General features: G+C 45.0%; 1 protein-coding gene across 6 annotated transcripts in view; it reads left to right on the forward strand.

The window, feature by feature from the left end:
• The window catches only part of LOC109899716 (regulating synaptic membrane exocytosis protein 1), an 81112-nt gene that overhangs the window by 3577 nt on the left and 53997 nt on the right, over nucleotides 1-23538 (forward strand). For all 6 annotated transcript variants that reach the window (XR_004211622.1, XR_004211623.1, XM_031835703.1 and 3 more), the window contains exons 2-3: nucleotides 1634-1708; nucleotides 22900-23119. Coding sequence is in view for 4 of the 6 variants with exons in the window: in XM_031835703.1 (XP_031691563.1) it covers nucleotides 1634-1708; nucleotides 22900-23119 (295 nt within the window). In the remaining 2 variants the exon portion in view is untranslated. The remainder of the gene's footprint in view (nucleotides 1-1633; nucleotides 1709-22899; nucleotides 23120-23538) is intronic.

The following is a 23538-nucleotide window of genomic DNA, read 5'->3' on the forward strand; positions in this document are numbered from 1 at the left end:
CAGGTGACTACCTCATGAAGCTGGTTGAGAGAATGCCAAGTGTGTGCAAAGCTGTCATCAAGGCAAAGGGTGGCTCCTTTGAAAAATCTCAAATATAAAATACATTTTGATTCATTTAAAACACTTTTTTTGGTTAGTACATGATTCTATATGTGTTATTTCATAGTTTTGATGTCTTCACTATTATTCTGCAATGTAGAAAATAGTCAAAATAGAGGAAAACCCTTGAATGAGTTGGTGTGTTCAAACTGGTACTGATCACACACACACACACACACACACACACACGCACGCACGCACGCACGCATGCACGCACGCACGCACGCACGCACGCACACACACACACACACACACACTGGGATTTAATCCAATCTGCCATATCAATATTTACACACTGCATTTGTATTCATACTATCTGCCCTTGCATATGTGTGGGTGTGTGTGTACTGTATGTGCAGATATTTTCATGCATAGGTCACAGTCAGAAAAAAAGTATCTGATGGTTGTAAGATCGCAGTGTGCTCCTCTGGTACTGTTTCCTAATAATTAGGTTTTGCTTATACAGCAACTTTTTCACCCAATCGGTGTAATTGAAGAATGGTGGTTTGAACAGCTGAAATACTGGACAGTCAGACACATTTGCAATCGAACCCAATTTTTTTTCATAACACCCATCTAATGACAGCTCAAACACAGTGTGTTAAAACATATCTGTCACCCCTTTCAGTTTTAGACAGAACACCTCCATGTTGTGGAGTTCTCAAACGGTTTCATCTGTGATCAAGATAACCAGAGGACCAACCCATTGATGTGTCAGATTACTGAGGGGGAAAAAGAAAACAGTAGATATTTTGAGGTAAAAGTGAAAACATTCCAGTGTATAATTATTTTATCAGAAATATTATTTTTTAAGTCATTGTTGTGTAGTTCTAAAATATCATGAATCAGTGTTCTTTGTTATTGTAATTGATGTTCTACATAGCAACTTATTTTCTCTATTCTGATTGGTCAGGTGTTGGTTAATTGTTGATGGAGAACAGGAAGTAGTGGATTTGATTTATGGCTATGAAAGGGTTTTCACTAGATAGCACAGTAACAAAGTAAAAATTGGCTATATCATATCAGTTCCTGAAAACAAAAATGTGCTTTTTGGTCTTAATTTAAGGTTAGGCTTAGGCATAAGGTTAGCAGTGTGGTTAAGGTTAGGGTTAAGTTTAAAATCACATCCTAATAAGATACATTGTACAAATAGGTGGGGTTTATTTCTTTGTGGCTGTGGTAACTAGTGATGACACTGTGAATCTGGTAATTTCACCCATCCAATGTTTAATCGCGTTCCCGTGCTCAAATGTTGCATGTATCAACCAATGGCTGGGTGCCATTTCATCGATTGTGCATTTGGGCACCAGATTGCCATAACAAATGATGTGGTTAGCTGATATGTAAAATACCTATTCAGGCATTGTAAGATCTAGCAGGTGTCAGCAACGTTTGAGCAGAGGAATCCGACCAATGTCTAAATAAAGAGTCATGCATACACCTTCTAAAGAACCCTCAAACCACACCGATGTATAACATTTGACAACGTTTTCTGACAACATTCCAATCACATTTTCCCTTTTGTGTGTTCCAGGGAGGAGAAGCCCATCCAAGCAAGAACTGTGAACCTGGTAGGCCAAAAGAAGCCTCCTCAGCAAAATGATGTCAGGTAAAAACCACTATACAACCATATTTTGCTTACTATTTCTTTTTAATGGTCAGCTGGTTACTGTAACACAGTCTTGGGGTGGTCAGAAAGCCTGGGTTTGAGCCCAGTCGGTCACATTGCTTCCTAAACCCGGGATGGTTCTCTGAGGACATTGTGGTCGAAGAGGGGGGAAGTGTAACGGATGTGGTTTGGTGCGTAATGCGTAACCTTCCCTGAGACCTGAAGATTTGTGTTAGCTCCCCAAGCTAATGGACAACATTCCACAACCCAGTGAGAAGATGGACATCACTTGTCAATTAACTCTTAAGTACTATTGAGCCATCCTTTAGTCTTTGACATGGGTTTGTGCTGTGGATAAGTGGTTAAGCCTGATGCCCCTAACAGCTGGTCCAGGGTCAGATATTCTGTATCCTCCTAGAGGTTAGAAAGTTAGAAATTGCGGTTGGGTAATCTGAGCCCAGCAACTTCCTATCACTCTGGCTCTGATGAGAAAAACAGCCAGTATCCATCCAGAGTGATAAGTATGTCATATCGAAGTACCGGTATGCCAACTATACGTCCAGCATCTACGTTCCCTTTGACTGAGGCAATTTTGAGGATGCAGTTGAGAATGGGTAAGTGTTTGTCAGTATGTTTCGGTGTTTTAGGTGGTGGGAGGTGTGGACACTACTTTACACTTATGTCTGTAATAGAGATTGTCTCTGTAGCACATTGAACACATGTTATGTGTGTACGTACTGTAAGTAATTATGTCTACACAGTCGTGCACATTTACAGTGTGTGTGTGTATGTGTGTGGTTGTCTATAAGAGAGTTTTTTTGCGTTCACTTGTGTGTTTTGTGCAATAATGCATGCATGTGTGAAAGGTTGAATCAGAGAGTGGTGGGATGAAGAGGTAAATCACACCTGCTTCCCAGAGGAATCCCGGGAATGTGGCCCATTGTGACATTATACCACGAATACGGATAATGATAAGCACTTTACTTTGATGAAAAGCAGTGAACTATAAGGAATTTGGTATCACTTGACATGCAGGCTGTTTTGTACATGCACTATCTGTTTTTCTATATATGATCCTAGATGAGCACAGATGTTGATCTGTCATATGAATTTGGGGAGCTCAAGAAATGCAAAGCAGATCTTTGGAAAGGGCAAGTGAAGTGAATTCAGAATGCATGAATGGAAGACCTACTATTCCTGTTGATAGAGAGAAAGACAAACAAATAGAGAGAAAAGCTTTCATAACTCTCTGTACGTTAAAGAAGAGACCTCAACAGCCATGTATTTATTGCGATTGTGAAAAAACACATAATAATTTAGGAACTCTGTCGGGTCTCAACTTACTGTTGAGAGTATGAATAGTAGAATACACAAGGTGCAATTTTGACACTTAGTTGTGCATCAGCATTTTACTCACTGACATGTCAGTTAAAACATTTTAGATTGGTAAATTAGTCTAGTTAGTCTAGCCACCTATCTAAACTTGTAGTAATCATGGCTGAATTACCGCCCCGGCACGCAGGGCACATGTCCAGGGGCCCTGACCTCCCGGGAGCCTCCATTCATTTTGTTTTTCATTCTCACTCATACAGTGGCTTGTGAAAGTATTTACCCCTTTGGCATTTTTCCTATTTTGTTGCCTTACAACCTGGAATTAAAATGGATATTATGGGGTGTTGCTTTAGCAGTATCAAGTGTTGCTTTAGCAGTATGCTTAGGTTCATTGTCGTGCTGGCAGGTGAACCTCCATCCCAGTCTCAAATCTCTGGAAGACTGAAATGTTTCCCTCAAGAATTTCCCTGTATTTAGCACATTCCATCATTCCTTCAAATCTGACCAGTTTCCCAGTCCCTGCCAATGAAAAACCTCCCCACAGCATGATGCTGCCACCACCATGCTTCACTGTAGGGATGGTATTCTCGGGGTGATGAAAGGTGTTGAGTTGGCACCAGACATAGCGTTTTCCTTGATGGCCAAAAAGCTACATTTTAGTCTCATCTGACCAGAGTACCTTCTTCCATTATGTTTGGGGAGTCTCCCACCTGCCCACCTGTTTTCTTTAAGCAATGGCTTTTTTTTGGGCCACTCTTCCGTAAAGCCTAGCTTTGTGGAGTGTACGGCTTAAAGTTGTCCTATGGACAGATACTTCAATCTCCACTGTGGAGCTTTGCAGCTCCTTCAGGGTTATCTTTGGTCTCAAATCAAATCAAAAATATTTGTCACATACACATGGTTAGCAGATGTTAATGCGAGTGTAGCGAAATGCTTGTGCTTCTAGTTCCGACAATGCAGTAATAACGAACAAGTAATCTAACTAACAATTCCCCCAAAAACTACTGTCTTATACACAGTGTAAGGGGATAAAGAATATGTACATAAGGATATATGAATGAGTGATGGTACAGAGCAGCATAGGCAAGATACAGTCGATGATATCGAGTACAGTATATACATATGAGATGAGTATGTAAACCAAGTGGCATAGTTAAAGTGGCTAGTGATACATGTATTACATAAGGATGCAGTCGATGATATAGAGTACAGTATCTACGTATGCATATGAGATGAATAATGTAGGGTAAGTAACATTATATAAGGTAGTATTGTTTAAAGTGGCTAGTGATATATTTACATCATTTCCCATCAATTCCCATGATTAAAGTGGCTGGAGTAGAGTCAGTGGCATTGACAGTGTGTTGGCAGTAGCCACTCAATGTTAGTGGTGGCTGTTTAACAGTCTGATGGCCTTGAGATAGAAGCTGTTTTTCAGTCTCTCGGTCCCAGCTTTGATGCACCTGTACTGACCTCGCCTTCTGGATGACAGCGGGGTGAACAGGCAGTGGCTCGGGTGGTTGATGTCCTTGATGATCTTTATGGCCTTCCTGTAGCATCGGGTGGTGTAGGTGTCCTGGAGGGCAGGTAGTTTGCCCCCGGTGATGCGTTGTGCAGACCTCACTACCCTCTGGAGAGCCTTACGGTTGAGGGCGGTGCAGTTGCCATACCAGGCGGTGATACAGCCCGCCAGGATGCTCTCGATTGTGCATCTGTAGAAGTTTGTGAGTGCTTTTGGTGACAAGCCGAATTTCTTCAGCCTCCTGAGGTTGAAGAGGCGCTGCTGCGCCTTCCTCACGATGCTGTCTGTGTGAGTGGACCAATTCAGTTTGTCTGTGATGTGTATGCCGAGGAACTTAAAACTTGCTACCCTCTCCACTACTGTTCCATCGATGTGGATGGGGGGGTGTTCCCTCTGCTGTTTCCTGAAGTCCACAATCATCTCCTTAGTTTTGTTGACGTTGAGTGTGAGGTTATTTTCCTGACACCACACTCCGAGGGCCCTCACCTCCTCCCTGTAGGCCGTCTCGTCGTTGTTGGTAATCAAGCCTACCACTGTTGTGTCGTCCGCAAACTTGATGATTGAGTTGGAGGCGTGCGTGGCCACGCAGTCGTGGGTGAACAGGGAGTACAGGAGAGGGCTCAGAACGCACCCTTGTGGGGCCCCAGTGTTGAGGATCAGCGGGGAGGAGATGTTGTTGCCTACCCTCACCACCTGGGGGCGGCCCGTCAGGAAGTCCAGTACCCAGTTGCACAGGGCGGGGTCGAGACCCAGGGTCTCGAGCTTGATGACGAGCTTGGAGGGCACTATGGTGTTGAATGCCGAGCTGTAGTCGATGAACAGCATTCTCACATAGGTATTCCTCTTGTCCAGATGGGTTACGGCAGTGTGCAGTGTGGTTGAGATTGCATCGTCTGTGGACCTATGTGGGCGGTAAGCAAATTGGAGTGGGTCAAGGGTGTCAGGTAGGGTGGAGGTGATATGGTCCTTGACTAGTCTCTCAAAGCACTTCATGATGACGGATGTGAGTGCTACGGGGCGGTAGTCGTTTAGCTCGGTTACCTTAGCTTTCTTGGGAACAGGAACAATGGTGGCCCTCTTGAAGCATGTGGGAACAGCAGACTGGTATAGGGATTGGTTGAATATGTCCGTAAACACACCGGCCAGCTGGTCTGCGCATGCTCTGAGGGCGCGGCTGGGGATGCCGTCTGGGCCTGCAGCCTTGCGAGGGTTAACACGTTTAAATGTCTTACTCACTTCGGCTGCAGTGAAGGAGAGACCGCATGTTTTCGTTGCAGGCCGTGTCAGTGGCACTGTATTGTCCTCAAAGCGGGCAAAAAAGTTGTTTAGTCTGCCTGGGAGCAAGACATCCTGGTCCGTGACTGGGCTGGGTTTCTTCCTGTAGTCCGTGATTGACTGTAGACCCTGCCACATGCCTCTTGTGTCTGAGCCGTTGAATTGAGATTCTACTTTGTCTCTGTACTGGCGCTTAGCTTGTTTGATAGCCTTGCGGAGGGAATAGCTGCACTGTTTGTATTCAGTCATGTTACCAGACACTTTGCCCTGATTAAAAGCAGTGGTTCGCGCCTTCAGTTCCACACGAATGCTGCCATCAATCCACGGTTTCTGGTTGGGGAATGTTTTAATCGTTGCTATGGGAACAACATCTTCAACGCATGTTCTAATGAACTCGCACACCGAATCAGCGTATTCGTCAATGTTGTTGGCTGACGCAATACGAAACATCTCCCAGTCCACGTGATGGAAGCAGTCTTGGAGTGTGGAGTCAGCTTGGTCGGACCAGCGTTGGACAGACCTCAGCGTGGGAGCTTCTTGTTTTAGTTTCTGTCTGTAGGCAGGGATCAACAAAATGGAGTCGTGGTCAGCTTTTCCGAAAGGGGGGCGGGGCAGGGCCTTATATGCGTCGCGGAAGTTAGAGTAACAATGATCCAGGGTCTTTCCACCCCTGGTTGCGCAATCGATATGCTGATAAAATTTAGGGAGTCTTGTTTTCAGATTAGCCTTGTTAAAATCCCCAGCTACAATGAATGCAGCCTCCGGATAAATCGTTTCCAGTTTGCAGAGAGTTAAATAAAGTTCGTTGAGAGCCATCGATGTGTCTGCTTGGGGGGGGATATATACGGCTGTGATTATAATCGAAGAGAATTCTCTTGGTAGATAATGCGGTCTACATTTGATTGTGAGGAATTCTAAATCAGGTGAACAGAAGGATTTGAGTTCCTGTATGTTTCTTTCATCACACCATGTCACGTTGGCCATAAGGCATACGCCCCCGCCCCTCTTCTTACCAGAAAGTTGTTCGTTTCTGTCCGCGCGATGCGTGGAGAAACCCGCTGGCTGCACCGCTTCGGATTGCGTCTCTCCAGTGAGCCACGTTTCCGTGAAACAGAGAACGTTACAGTCTCTGATGTCCCTCTGGAATGCTACCCTTGCTCGGATTTCATCAACCTTGTTGTCAAGAGACTGGACATTGGCAAGAAGAATGCTAGGGAGTGGTGCACGATGTGCCCGTCTCCGGAGTCTGACCAGAAGACCGCTTCGTTTCCCTCTTTTTCTGAGTCGTTTTTTTGGGTCGCTGCATGGGAACCATCCCGTGGCGCTGGTTGTAAGGCAGAACACAGGATCCGCATCGCGAAAAACATATTCTTGGTCGTACTGGTGGTGAGTTGACGCTGATCTTATATTCAGTAGTTCTTCTCGGCTGTATGTGATGAAACCTAAGATGACCTGGGGTACTAGTGTAAGAAATAACACGTAAAAAAACAAAAAACTGCATAGTTTCCTAGGAACGCGAAGCGAGGCGGCCATCTCTGTCGGCGCCCTCACAGACCTCCTTGCCTGGTCTGTGAGTTTTGGTGGGCGGCCCTCTCTTGGCAGGTTTGTTGTGGTGCCATATCCTTTCCATTTTTTTAATAATGGATTTAATCGTGGGATGTTCAAAGTTTCTGATATTTTTTTATAATCCAACCCTGATCTGTACTTCTCCACAACTTTGTTGCTGATCTGTTTGGAGAGCTCCTTGGTCTTCATGGTGCCGCTTGCTTGGTGGTGCCCCTTGCTTAGTGGTGTTGCAGACTCTGGGGCCTTTCAGAACAGGTGTACATATACTGAGATCATGTGACAGATCATGTGACACTTAGATTGCACACATGTGGGCTTTATTTAACTAATTATGCGACTTCTGCAGGTAATTGGTTGCACCAGATCTTATTTAGGGGCTTCATAGTAAAGGGGGTGAATACATATGCACGCACCACTTTTCTGTTTTTAAATTTTATTTATTTATTGAAACAAGTAATTTTCTTTCATTTCACTTCACCAATTTGGACTATTTTGTGTATGTCCATTACATGAAATCCAAATAAAAATCTATTTAAATTACTGGTTTTAATGCAACAAATATGAAAAACGCCAAGGGGGATGAATACTTTTGCATGGCACTGTACATGGCATATGTCAGCAAAATGTGTCAAATTGCAGGAAATTAGCTGTAAAATTGCAACAATTTTTTTTCTTCCTGTAATGCAAAATAATTTGTTTACTTTTTGGTAATAATATACTTTTCTGCTAAAAGATCCCTCTGTACGTATGAAATGATCATTTTGAATCGCTGTACTCAGTTAATGTGAGTTCATGTGTAGCGGCTAATTGTATAGTTTATAGGTTATGTGTTTGTAGATCGACTGAGGCAAATGAAATTACAGCAACCAATGTGATAAGGGTTAGGGTCATTTTTTTATTGCTATTGCTGTTCTCCAAAAAGTATTTTAGACTGATTAAATTGTATAGAAATGCAGTCCATCCGTCCGGGCTTCACTAAAACTCAGACCCTTGTTTCGTCCCTGCTCCTGCCCACTGAGCAACACAGGCTATGTAAGATAACCTCTTAGCATTAGCATCACCTAAAACTCAAGTCAAACATTAGCTAGCATAAGTCACAGTTTCTGCAACTTTATATTTACCATATAGAGCTTACATTACTCTTATCTCTATATGACAGGAATGTATGTTTGTAACATTCTGTAATGATGTGTCACGCCTTGGTCTTAGTGTTTTGTGTTTTTGTTATATATTTTGGTCAGGCCAGGGTGTGACATGGGTTTATGTGTTTGGTTTCGTATTGGGGTTTTATAGGATTTGGGATTGCTATGATTAGGTGTGTGTCTAGTTAGGCTTTCTGCCTGAGGCGGTTCTCAATCTGGAGTCAGGTGATTCTCGTTGCCTCTGATTGGGAACCGTATTTAGGTAGCCTGGATTTCGCTTTGTATTTCGTGGGTGATTGTTCCTGTCTCTGTGTAGTGTTCACCAGATAGGCTGTATTAGGTTTCACGTTCCGTTTGTTGTTTTTTGTATTTATTTAGTTATTTCATGTATCGTCACTTTTTTCATTAAAGACATGAGTAACCACCACGCTGCATTTCGGTCCGACTCTCTTTCGACAAACGAAGAACGCCGTTACAGAATCACCCACCACATACGGACCGAGCGGCGTGGTAACAGGCAGGAAAAGCGAAAGGAGGAATGGACATGGGAAGACGTATTGGATGGCAAAGGTTGTTACACTTGGGAGGAGATACTGGCTGGAAGAGATCGCCTCCCATGGGAACAGGTGGAGGTACTGAGGAGAGCAGAGGCAGCCGGAGATAAGAGCCGACGATACGAGGGAACACGGTTGGCAAGGAAACCCGAAAAGCAGCCCCAAAAATGTATTGGGGGGGGGCTCAGAGGGAGAGTGGATGAGTCAGGTGTCAGACCTGAGCCAACTCTCCTTGTTAATTGTGAAGAGCAGTTGCAGTGGGAGAGGCTGCATCACTTGGAGAATTGGACATGGGAGGAGGAACTGGACGGAAAAGGACCCTGGGCTAAGCCTGGAGAATATCGCCGTCCCAAGGAAGAACTAGATGCGGCTAAAGCGGAGAGGCGCTGGTATGAAGAGGCAGCATGGCGACGCGGATGGAAGCCTGAGAGTCGGCCCCAAAAATTTATTGGGGGGGGGCTTACAGGGAGTATGGCTATGCCAGGTAGGAGACCTGCGCAAACTCCCTGTGCTTACCGAGGGGCTAAAGAGACCGGGCAGGCACCGTGTTATGCTAGTGAGCGCACGGTGTCTCCAGTGCGGGTGCATGGCCCGGTACGGTTCATACCAGCCCTTCGTATTGGCCGGGCTAGAGTGGGCATCGAGCCAGGTAAGCTTGGGCAGGCTCGGTGCTCAAGAGCTCCAGTGCGCCTGCACGGTCCGGTCTATCCAGAGCCACCTCCACACACCAGTCCTCCGGTAGCAGCTCCCCGCACCAGGCTTCCTGTGCGTGTCCTCACTCCAGTATCACCAGTGCCCGCACCACGCATCAGGTCTACAGTGCGCCTCGCCCCTCCTGCACTGTCGGAGTCTCCCGCCTCTCCAGCGCTGTCGGAGCCTTTCTCCTCTCCTGCGCTACCGGAGTCTCCTGTCTGTTCAGCGCTTCCAGAGCCTTCCTTCCCTCCTGCGCTGTCGGAGTCTCCCGCCTCTCCAGCGCTGTCGGAGCCTTTCTCCTCTCCTGCGCTACCGGAGTCTCCTGTCTGTTCAGCGCTTCCAGAGCCTTCCTTCCATCCTGCGCTGTCGGAGTCTCCCGTCTGTTCAGCGCTATCAGAGCCTTTCTCCTCTACAGCGCTGCCGGAGCCTCCTGCCTGTTTGGAGCAGTCAGAGCTGTCAGTCTGCAAAGAGCTGCCAGTCTGCAAGGAGCTGCCAGTCTGCAGGGTGCTGTCAGCCTGCATGGAGCAGTCAGAGCTGTCAGTCTGCTTGAAGCAGCCGGAGATGTCAGTCTGCAAGGAGCTGTCAGTCTGCATGAAGCAGCCAGAGCTGCCAGTCTGCAAGGAGCTGCTAGTCTGCAAGGAGCTGCCAGTCTGCAAGGTGCTGTCAGTCTGCAAGGAGCTGTCAGCCTGCATGGAGCAGTCAGAGCTGTCAGTCTGCAAGGAGCTGTCAGTCTGCAGGGAGCTGTCAGTCTGAAAGGATCTGCCAGTCTGCAGGGTGCTGTCAGCCTGCATGGAGCAGTCAGAGCTGTCAGTCTGCATGAAGCAGCCAGAGCTGCCAGTCTGCAAAGAGCTGCCAGTCTGCAAAGAGCTGCCAGTCTGCAAGGAGCTGTCAGTCTGCAAGGAGCTGTCAGCCTGCATGGAGCAGTCAGAGCTGTCAGTCTGCAAGGAGCTGCCAGTCTGCAAGGAGCTGCCAGTCTGCAGGGAGCTGTCAGTCTGCAAGGAGCTGCCAGTCTGCAGGGTGCTGTCAGCCTGCATGGAGCAGCCAGAGCTGTCAGTCTGCATGAAGCAGCCAGAGCTGCCAGTCTGCAAAGAGCTGCCAGTCTGCAAGGAGCTGTCAGCCTGCATGGAGCAGTCAGAGCTGTCAGTCTGCATAGAGCAACTAGATCTGCCAGTCAACCAGATTCTTCCAGATCAGCCTGTCAACCAGAATCTTCCAGATCTGCTAGTCAACCAGAATCTTCCAGATCTGCTAGTCAACCAGAATCTTCCAGATCTGCTAGTCAACCAGAATCTTCCAGATCTGCTAGTCAACCAGAATCTTCCAGATCTGCTAGTCAACCTGAATCTTCCAGATCCGCCAGCCAGTCAGGATCTACCGGAGCCTACTACCTACCTGAGCTTCATCTCAGTACTGGGCTTCCTCTCAGTACTGGGCTTCCTCTCAGTACTGGGCTTCCTCTCAGTACTGGGCTTCCCCTCAGTTCCGGGCTTCCCCTCAGTTCCGGGCTTCCCCTCAGTTCCGGGCTTCCCCTCAGTCCCGAGCTGCCCCTCAGTCCCGAGCTGCCCCTCAGTCCCGAGCTGCCCCTCAGTCCCGAGCTGTCCCTCAGTCCTGAGATGCCCCTCAGTCACGAGCTGCTCCTCAGTTCTGTGGGGTTCTGGGTGAGGACTATTAGGCCATGGTCGGCGGCGAGGGTGGATTTTCCCAGGACGCGAAGGGGAGGAACTATGACATTTATGGAGTGGGGTCCACGTCCCGAGCCGGAGCCACCACCATGGACAGACGCCCACCCGGACCCTCCCTATGGTTTTGAGGTGCGTCCGGGAGTCCGCACCTTGGGGGGGGGGGGGGGGGTTCTGTCACGCCTTGGTCTTAGTGTTTTGTGTTTTCGTTATATATTTTGGTCAGGCCAGGGTGTGACATGGGTTTATGTGTTTGGTTTCGTATTGGGGTTTTATAGGATTTGGGATTGCTATGATTAGGTGTGTGTCTAGTTAGGCTTGGCTGCCTGAGGCGGTTCTCAATCTGGAGTCAGGTGATTCTCGTTGCCTCTGATTGGGAACCGTATTTAGGTAGCCTGGATTTCGCTTTGTATTTCGTGGGTGATTGTTCCTGTCTCTGTGTAGTGTTCACCAGATAGGCTGTATTAGGTTTCACGTTCCGTTTGTTGTTTTTTGTATTTATTTAGTTATTTCATGTATCGTCACTTTTTTCATTAAAGACATGAGTAACCACCACGCTGCATTTCGGTCCGACTCTCTTTCGACAAACGAAGGACGCCGTTACATGATGCACATACAGTACCAGTCAAACGTTTGGACACCTACTCATTCAAGGGTTTTTCTTTATTTGACTATTTTCTACATTTTAGAATAATAGGGAAGCAATCAAACTATTAAATGACACATATGGAATCATGTAGTAACCACTACAAAAGGACACAATAATAAGAAGAGACTTGCTTGGGCCAAGAAACACGAGGAGTGGATATTAGACCAGTGGAAATCTGTCCTTAGGCTGATGAGCCCAAATTTGACATTTTTGGTTCCAACAACCACCATGTCTTTGTGAGACACAGAGTAGATGAACGGATGATCTCCGCATGTGTGGTTCCCACTGTGAAGCATGGAGGAGGAGGTGTGGGGTGCTTTGCTGGTGACACTGTCAGTAATTTATTTAGAATTCTAGGAACACTTGACCAGCATCACTACCACATTCTGCAGCGATATGCAATCCCATCTGGTTTGCGCTTGGTGGGACTATCATTTGTTTTTCAACAGGACAATGACCCAACACACCTCCAGGCTGTGTAAGGGCTATCTGCATCAGATGACCAAGCCTCCACAATCACCTGACCTCAACGCAATTGAGATGGTTTGGAATAAGTTGGACTGCAGAGTGAAGGAAAAGCAACCAACAAGTGCTCAGCATATGTGGAAACCCCTTCACGACCATTGGAAAAGCATTCCTCATGAAGTTGGTTGAGAGAATAGCAAGAGTGTGCAAAGCTGTCATCAATGCAAAGGGTGGCTACTTTGACGAATCTAAAATCTAAAGTATATTTGATTTGTTTTACACTTTTTTGTTTACTACGTGATTCCATGTGTGTTATTTCATAGTTTTGATGTATTCACTATTATTCTACAATGTAGAAAATAGTACAAATAAAGAAAATCCCTTTTATGAGTAGGTGTGTCCAAACATTTGGCTGGTACCGTATATAAGGCCCAGCTTCTTTCACAAGCCTTTGGAGCAGAGATACTCCTGGGAGGATACTAGCCAATCACAGAGCACAGGAAGTGACTACCGACCAATCCCAAAGCTCAGGAGTGGACTGCAGTGTTTCTGGGCCATTGCCATGGCTCCAGTGTCAAGAGACTGTTTTTAATCACATGTGTAGAATATGCATGGAGTTCCTGACTGCTTACTTCTGTGTGTCTTCACAGGAGAAAGCATGGATACTGTACACACACAAGAGAAGCACAGTTAGTACACAGCTAACTCAACACAACCTAGCATGACTTATGTCCTGTATTTCTCTGCAGTTACAGGATATTGTTCCTTGTGTGGTTCAGCTCGGTGTGAGCGTGTGTGTGTGTGCATGTACGTGTATGTGCGTGTACGTGTATGTGTGTGTGTGTAGGCGTTGCCCACCCTACTGAAGATGGAGCTTCATACAGAAGTGTGTTTGTGTGTGATGGTATGTGTGATTGTAGACGGTGCACTTCCCACCCTGCCGAAGGGAGAGCTCTGTACGACTTTGCCAAGCCATATGAAGCTGGGCATTTCCATGTGAAAGGACCCATGAGCAACAACATGTGAAGCTCAAAGGTGCATGTTAAATTAGGTGTCAAATGATCTATATATTTTCTAAATGAAGGCAGATGTACATTTTTCAACTGTTTTCCATCCTGAACATCTGTGACACTAAAATGTAGTGTAAAAAAAAAGGGGTCTTAGACAATATCGACCAGAAAAAGTCTTAAAACTTCTTTGGGATCGGTGTCCCATCCTCAGGACAGTTGAGCTAACATAGGCTAATGTGATTAGCATGAGGTTGTAAGTAACAAGAAAATCTCCCAGGACATAGACATGTCTGATATTGGCAGAAAGCTTCAATTCTTGTTAATCTAACTGCACTGTCCAATTTACAGTAGCTATTGCAGTGAAAGAATACCATGCTATTGTTTAACATGAAAAGTTAATAATAAACCAATTAGGCACATTTGGGCAGTCTTGATACAACATTTTGAACAGAAATGCAATGGTTCACTGGATCATCTAAAACTTTGCACACAAGCCTACGTTAGCTCAACTGTCCAGAGGGGGACCCACCAATCCAATAGAGGTTTTAACATGATTTTTGAATAACTACCTCATCTCTGTACTCCACATATACACTTATCTAGTCCCTCAGACGAACAGTGAATTTCAAACACAAATTCAACCACAAAGATCAGGGAGGTTTTGCAATGCCTCACAAAGAAGAGTGCCTATTGGTAGATGGGTAAACATTTAAATAAAGAAAACATTGACTATCCCTTTGAGCATGGTGAAGTTATCAATTACACTTTGGATGGTGTATCAATACACCCAGTCACTACAAAGATACAGGCATCCTTCCTAACTCAGTTGCCGGAGAGGAAGGAAACCGCTCAGGGATTTCACCATGAGGCCAATGGTGATTTTAAAACAGTTAGAGTTTAATGGCTGTGATAAGAGTTAACTGAGGATGGATCAACAACATTGTAGTTACTCCACAATACTAACCTAATTGACAGAGTAAAAAGAAGAAAGCCTTTACAGAATACACATAATCCACATCATGCATCCTGTTTGCAATAAGACACTTAAGTAAAAGTGCAAAAAATGTGGTAAATAAATTAACTTTATGTCCTGAAAACAAAGCATTATGTTTGGGGGACAATCCAAAATAACACACCACTGAGTACCACTCTTCATATTTTCTAGCATGGTGGGGGCTGCATCTTGTTATGGGTATGCGTGTCATCGGCAAAGACTAGGGAGTTTTTGGGGCCAGAGACCCCTTTTGTGGTATTAAATTCATCACCCCCTCATAATCAGAACACAACTCGATTGAGGTAAATAAAATAAACTATGACTTCGAACCAAGTCTTGGGCCCTGCAAAGGAAAATTTTAAAGGCCCATCTCTTGGCACCTAATTTCTTGCAATTCTACACATTTTACCATGAGAAAGAGAGATTATTTGGGAGGGTATTTAGTTGAAATATGTATAATTGGTGGAGTACTGTGGATACCATTATCCGTGAGCCTCCCAGGCCCATGTTGCACAGGGTTCAATTGTAGATTCCTAATATTACATTGTGTTGTGTTACACCCTCTAAACTTATTCCACTGATCCCTTGGCCAAAAGTCATTTAATCTTGTTCGAAAATTCATTGAATAATTCCATTTTTTAAAATCTTGTTTTGAGATCTGGTCATGGACCCCCTGCAGTACCACAGACCCGGACCCCACTTCGAGAACCCCTGCATTAGAGCGCACTAGAGTACAGTACAGTTTAATGTACTGAACTCTACTGTGATGTGCTTTACTGTACTGTACTAAACTCTACTCTGCTCTACTGTGCTGTACCGCGATGTCCAAACTCGTCCAAAACATAGTTGTCTATGATTGTTTCAGATTTGGTCTGGTCCAGACCAACCAAAGGTTAGCTCATTACAATAATAGCCCGTGTGTAGAATAATACCCACATGCAAATAATAAGGGCGTTAAATTATTCTACCGTTGTGTACCTATTCAGGAAACATCACCAGGAAGAGAATGATATTCATATCACTAATTGTGCATTTCTGTAAAGTACAGATCAGGTACCCATGATGTCATTCAGTTACCGGAATTCCATTACCCAGTCAAATCCACTTCACCTACTGTAGTTCAAAAATAAACATGTATTTTTTTCAAACTCAAGGTGTCATAGCTGACACGCCATTCTTTCTGCAGACATATTTGAATCTTAATTCAAGTAGATATTTAATTAATAGAGTTTTTGAAAATGTGATTACATAAAAACTGAGGGAGATTCTGTTCTGTTAATTCTGTTACCAAACTTCACATCTACACAGTTCTTCCAGTAAATGTATTTTTGTCAAATGTTCCTTGTAAATTGTTCAAAGTAGTCCTTGTGCATAGAGTTGTGTGGTTTGTTAAACTTTGAAATCAATGGTTTTGTTTGGCATACATTTTAAAGTGAAAAAGTCCAGGCGTAATTCCGTTAGCATGGAATAGCCCAGTTGTGTCTGGGGAGCACACTACCCACTTAGCTCTGCTGTTGGCTCTGGTGCTCTCTCCATCTGTCTTCCCCATCTTCTATTTCCATCGCTCAATCTCTTCCTCTATCTCTTCCTCTTCATCTCCTCCACACTGCCTGTCTTTTATCAGTTTTATAAAGCCTAAAATGTGGTGTAAAAATAGACAACCTCAGGTATCTGGCTAATTACTGTGTGCGCGCGCGTCGGCCTGCCCGCGTGTATGTGTGTGTGACTTTAGTGCTCTTTAAGCTTGTGACAGTGTGTAAGTAATGAGGTGTGTTATTGACAGAGTGGAGTGTCTTCTCAAGTGGACTGAATCTTCCTCTGTCTCTCTCAATCCCCCCCCCCCCTCTTTCTCTCGTCTCTTTCTCTCGTCTCTCTCTCCATCTCTCTCTCTCTCTCTCTCTCTGCTGGTAAATGTTATTGTCTACGAGCTGTAGGCTTCTTGAAGTCCCACTCAGTAATGAGGCCCTCCAGACCAGTCTAAGACATGTGAACGCTCCTAAAGAGTGGAGATTAATGTTACTCCATGTTTGTGTTGCATAGCCAATAATCAATATAGTGCATGTGTCCTGAGGTTGGTGAACCTACATAATCACCAAAAAGACCAACCGGGCATAGGTTGAGGGAATAGGGAGGCAGAGATGAAGAGAGGAAAGAGCATGTGTGTCATAGAGAGAAATGTGTCAGAGAGCCGCCGAGCTAAATAGAGAATAGAGAGAGTAGGGAGAGAAGAGCGAGATGCAGGAAGGGAAAAAAAGCTAACCATGGTTGAGGAATATGCACACCAGAGGAGAGGAATTAAGAGAGGGGAGGAGGGAGAGGTTGAGGCGGGATGAGTGAGAGAATGAAAGAAAGGGATAGATGGTAGGAGAGGGGGAAGGTGAAACCATGCGGGCCACTCAGCATGGCAACAGTTCCGGCGGAAGCAAGGGAGGGAGGGTGGAAGTGAGACCCTGCCAGAGAGAGAAAAAATGAAAGAGTGAGTGAGAGGGAAAGACAGAAAGACAGACTGTGGCATATTGTATGCCGCTGATGCCATATGGTGGTGAGGTGCCACCCAGAGAGGGCACAGACCACTGCACCTCACCACAGCGGGCACAGACCAACCCTCCTAGCATAGGAACAGAGGAGAGTGACTGAGTATGGGCAAAATTTTTGTCAGTATGATGTAAAGGCAGTTGTCATCCCCCCTCCTAAACGCATGCACACACACACACACACACACACACACACACACACACACACACACACACACACACACACACACACACACACACACACACACACACACACACACAGACACACACACACACTCCTCTCTGTCCTTTATTCTACACCTACAGGGGCCGGCCACAAAGCTGGCACCCTTTACTGCTTTCCAATTTTGCAAATAGCAAATGGAGGAATCATTTCTTTTTTTTCAAACTCATCTATTATAGGATTGTGAATTTACAGAAATCAATCAGGTGGATGACTCCCCCTGTTTGGAGAAAGGGAGAGGGAGAGGGAGAGAGAGAGAGAGCTTAATTTCTAAATGGCTGCGAAGTGATTTTCTCTCGCTCTTATTTGACACTCCCTCATTGTTTTTTGATTCATGCCCGCTTGCCTTTTGAATATCGATTTGAGAGGAGAGGATGAGTCAGGAACAGAACCCTTAGTCACTGAAGCTCGATTAGGAGGCATGGGACTGAGTTTATTAGTACAGATATAGAGTATTGGTAAGTCTCATGGATCAGTGGGCTGGTAGGGTTGTGGGTCGGATTCCTGCATGGGGTACATACACTGAGTGTACAAATGCTAGCCAATGTTGATTCCATTTCTTCCCTCAGTTGTGTCAAGTTGACTGGATGTCCTTTGGGTGGTGGAACAATCTTGATACACACTGGAAACTGTTGAGCGTGAAAAGCCCAGCAGCGTTGCAGTTCTTGACACACTCAAACCGTTCTGCCTGGCACGTACTACCATACCATGTACAAAGGCACATAAATATTTTGTCTTGGCCATTCACCCTATGAATGGCACACATAAACAATCCATGTCTCAATTGTCTCAAGGCTTAAAAATCATTCTTGAACCTATTTCATCCCCTTCATCTACAGTGACAGAAGTGGATTTACATCAATAAGGGCCCATAGCTTTCACCTGGATTCACTTGGTCAGTCTATGTCATGGACCATTCAGTGTATATTGGACAGGTGTGTAACCGGTAGCATGCAAAATGAAGCTCCGACTCCCTAGCCACTATTTTATTCATTTATTTTATTTCACCTTTATTTAATCAGCTAGGCAAGTTGAGAACACGTTCTCATTTACAATTGCGGCCTGGCCAAGATAAAGCAAAGCAGTTCTACACATACAACGACACAGAGTCACACATGGAATGAAACAAACATGCAGTCAATAATACAGTAGAAACAAGTCTATATACGATGTGAGCAAATGAGGTGAGATAAGGGAGGTAAAGGCAACCAAAAAAAAGGCCATGGTGGCGAAGTAAATACAATATAGCAAGTAAAACACTGGAATGGTAGATTTGCAGTAGAAGAATATGCAAGGTAGAGATATAAATAATGGGGTGCAAAGGAACAAAATAAATAAATACAGTATGAGGAGAAGTAGTCGTTTATGCTAAATTACAGATGGGCTATGTACAGGTGCAGTGATCTGTGAGCTGTTCTGACAGCTGGTGCTTAAAGCTAGTGAGGGAGATAAGTGTTTCTAGTTTCAGAGATTTTTGTAGTTCGTTCCAGTCATTGGCAGCAGAGAACTGGAAGGAGAGGCAGCCAAAGGAAGAATTGGTTTTGGGGGTGACCAGAGAGATATACCTGCTGGAGCGCGTGCTACAGGTGGGTGCTGCTATGGTGACCAGCGAGCTGAGATAAGGGGGGACTTTACCTAGCAGGGTCTTGTAGATGACCTGGAGCTAGTGGGTTTGGCGACGAGTATGAAGCGAGGGCCAGCCAACGAGAGCGTACAGGTCGCAATGGTGGGTAGTATATGGGGCTTTGGTGACAAAACAGATTAAATAAATAAATAATAATAATAAATAACAATATAGTCACTAAATAATAATATAGTCATTAATCAGATTATTTGATCCAAAACTACTATCATTTAATATGTGACCAGTGGCCACTTCTATCCCTCTGTCTCACCCGCTGGGCGTGTCCAAGGAAGAGGAGAGAGGAACTCAGTGTAACGTTTACTGGCGTTGTTATACACACAATACTGGCGCTGTTATACACACAATACTTTCAGAATATTTGAATAATTTGGGCTGTCACTGTCACTGCTCTCATACTCCAAAGGCATGCCTACCTTCCAAATGATAAGATAATCTCCCGACAGAAGGAAGCGCTCTGCTTTAATAAACTGGCACAACCACACCCTTAATTAGCCAGCTAGACGCACTTGGCTGGCGATACAGTGGGATAGATGCCACTTTAGTGGCCACCGGTCACATATGAACTCAAAGTTGCATTGAATAAAAGCATCTGATGAATGCCTATATTATTATTTAGAGTGGTTATAAGGAGGGGCTAGGGAGTAGGGGCTAGGGCTCTATTTTTTATTCAGCACTAAATATGCTCCCAGTTCCCCTCAGAGAGAACTATAATCGGAGACCTCTCCCAGCTGATAACATGAGATTCCATTACCCAAAGTCCATTGCAATGGTGCTAGGACATGCTCATCTATGCCCACTCTCCCGTTGAGTGTGAAGGAATTTTTAGAGTGATGTTCACCCCCCAATCCTGAAACAGCATCTAGCCTCTTGCACCTAGGCACTATGTGTAGATCAGAAGGAATTTGACAGGTATAAACAGTAGCTTTACATTGCCTTTTGATTGGCTTGGTACTAGGACTGTTCACCATATTTCTTATAGCTATCAACATAGGGGCACAACTTTTGTTTTAGAAGTGGGGGGGACATAACTTAAAAAATATATATTATTCGGATAAACACTATTATTTGGATAATGACCCCAAACACTCCAAACAGCCTACCCGACCGCTCAGAGGCGTCCTCATGGTCCTAAAGCACACCCTTGTCTCGTTTTCTATCACATTCCAATGTCCACTAATGGTGGACAAAAAAAATGCAATTTCAGAATGTAGGTCCCGTCCCCTGAATCTCCACATGTGTGATGGGATGTTTCTGGACTCAGGACACTGACGGTAGATTTGAGGATTTGAACAGGAGTCATTGAGCTGCACAGCTCTATCATACGTGTGTCCCACATGTTAGAGACAAATCACACAGACCCATTGATCCTCTGGGACATCGTGGGAGTGCGTACTGTATGTGCATGCTTTCATGTGTGTGTTGGAGGATTTACAACCAGCGCTGTCTATAGGGACCAGGGCCATCCTGCCAGGGCTTGATGGAATGGGGGACAGCGTGTGTGTGTGTCCGCAGGACGTTTGTCCTTGTTCGGTGGCTGAGATACTACTGGCTTTTCACGTCTGTCACTTCATGTCACGCCTTCTAAAGGCCTTCTTTGACTCCCTCCCCCTCGGTTGGAGAGGACTGGGGAAATGATCAAGCTCCACTGCACAGGACTTTGTGAACAGCCACACCATTCACTCTCATTCATTCTCGAGGCAGCGAGGTAGATCTTGCCACCTCATGATCATATCCCCCGAAGTAAGCCCATCTGAAATCTCCATTCTCAGTATGCCTATTCGCTGTGTGTTTTTCCTGTTGTGCATACAGTGATGTACAGTACACTTTATTGTAGCTACAGTAGTCCTAGAGTCTCAGCAAGCTCTCTTGTGTTGCATGGCTTCATTATTATATGCAATGCTTTATGCTAATGTTGTTTCCCCAGATTCAATTGTTGACCCGATTTGTTTAAAAACACACTTGGACTAATTTGCATTTCACAAAGGGGTTATTTTTATTTCCTAAAAGAGAGAAAGTTCTGAATGGTGTGACGCAAAGGGAAATGTGTGTGTGTGTGTGTTTCTCTGTGTGCGTTGTGAGAATGTGTGTCTTTGCATTCAATTGTGTGTGTTTGTTCTGGTGGAAGTAAAACTTGGGCTCACTTTGGTTTAACCTTGTATCGCATTTATGCATCTGTGTTTTCTAGCTTTTCTTAATGAGCTCCTGTCAGACAGTCTCTCCTGACTCTTGAAAGATGAGCGCTCTCTCAGATCTCCTCATGAATACATAGTTCTCACTCTATTTGTCTCTCTTCATCTCTGTTCACTCTTAAAGATGTTTTTCATTTATCGCTCAAAAACATTCAACAGTGTTGCGCAATCTAATGGAGATTTAAGTTTAAAGTTTACCCGTCTGAGCGGGAGAGTTCGCCAGAGTAGTTGAGTCGCTCATCTCCTTCCCGTAATTGATTGGTGAAAGGAATGTTATGAATCCATACTCTCACCTATTCAACTGCGTTTAAGCGGTGGTTACCTCAGAGGGGAGTAAGGAAGGATACATTTCTAAATGATTCAAACCGGGCCTAAGCATTGGAAACGGGTGATTACGTGAGAGTCATGGAGCTGAGGATATGAACCCTGAGGAGACAGAAGCAGCAGGTGACCCCTGTCTGACCTTTAGGGCCAATAGATACCAGAGATTAGGCCCGGGGCGCTGCGAGGAAGACGGCATGGGATGGGAAGTGGTTTTGTATTTTTATGTGTAAGTGCGAGTGCGTGTGCGTGTGTGTAAGTGCGAGTGCGGGTGTGAGTGAGTAAGTGTGTGTTGAAGTGTGTGTGTTGAAGCGTGTGTATTTACAGGGATAAGACACAGGAATACAGCGATGTCACTGTTGGTGGGATAGTCCAGGGAGGAGGATGTGTTTGAAGGTATGATAGGGGAATAGTTTGTTTTGTGACACCAGTAGTACAGTGAACAATGTGGATATTTAGCCTAAGGCCTTTTGGATGTTTGATGCAGTCAGTTGTTTGTGACCTCCTGTCCTCTTGGGAAGTGCAGTTTTTAAGGCTGGTTTTATGGGGGAGGAGGCTACACCAATGACACCCTGTCTGTAAGTAAAGATAAAACATCTAAGTCTACCTATAGTATTTGAACATTACAGTATTTTGGAAGCTACTATCTGCTCTGTATTTGTTTCTGACTAAATGTGTTTATAATTGATTATGGATGTACTGTATCTACAACTGTATACTGCCTATTATCACGTTGCAACAAATGTACCTTGACAATAAGCATTTGAAAATAGCTCATATTAACAGCATTTATAAAAGACATACAGATCCGTTCATAACACATACATAGGTGGTAATATGTATTACTAAACATACTATAAGCATTCCTAATAGCCAATGGCTGTTTACAAGATACCATATAAATGCATCTATAGTATAACGTGTTGAATCCTGTCTCATATTTTGGCCTGGTTCAGCAGTGTCAGGTTGGTGCAGTTGCGAGACAGACAGAATGTTAGAAGGAAATCAAACAGGGAGCTCTGTGTGCAGTGTGCTGATAGATTCATATTCATTTTAAACGTCTGTTGTCTGTATAATGTCTTTATTATAGGTACATACTGTATCATTATGGTCACTGTCGGATTCTCCAAAACGGGAACTTTTCAGGAAATGTAAAAAACTGCCTTATTGTCCCATTAACGAACGTATAATTATGAAACCTCAGAATCTATTTTGAATACATTTTGGCAAAAAGGAAGTTATCAGGTTTTCATCCGATTATGTGAAGATGTGTGAAGACAATTCATGCTGGGAGAATTCATTCATGTGGCAAAGTTAATGCTTCAAATGCTTTGGCAAGGTCTTAAAATATGTAACATTAGCTACCTTTGCACCTTTCCCCCCCTCCTGTTCTCTCAGAGGTATCCAGCAGCAGTTGTCCAGCTACAGGGAGACGGTGCGGCGGGTGGGGGAGGAGACGCGTCGGCAGACCACCACGGGCCAGCATCGGGACGACGCGCCCACCTGTGGCATCTGCCACAAGACCAAATTCGCTGATGGCTGTGGCAACCTCTGCTCCTACTGCCAGATCAAGTTCTGTGCCCGCTGCGGGGGGAGGGTGTCCCTGCGCTCCAACAATGTAAGGCAATGTATACACACACACACACACACACACACACACACACACACACACACACACACACGCAAGCACAGACACATGCCCCCTGTTTACTCCACTTTCACTGACAATGTGTAGTCTAAGTGTTTGTGCTCAGGTGGAGGAAATGTGCTGGGCCAGATTAGCTGTAGAGTGTGTGTGTGTGTGTTGGGGGGAGGGGGAGGGGGGTTAGGGTTGGCTGCAGCAGGCTGGTAAAGGTTAATTTGGAATTAGACAGTGACTGGGTGCAGGGGGACCTCTGTGTTCCCGCAGGGGATCGGACCCGGGGCTAGAGACACAGTGGAGTTGTGGGGGCTCCATGCAGGAAGCCCACCCGGCCACCCACAGTGTGATATTTAATTTAATTTAACCACACACACACACATCATGCATTCTAATTA

The sequence above is a fragment of the Oncorhynchus kisutch genome, linkage group LG11, assembly GCF_002021735.2.
Source record: "Oncorhynchus kisutch isolate 150728-3 linkage group LG11, Okis_V2, whole genome shotgun sequence".
NCBI classification, from domain to species: Eukaryota; Metazoa; Chordata; class Actinopteri; order Salmoniformes; family Salmonidae; genus Oncorhynchus; species Oncorhynchus kisutch.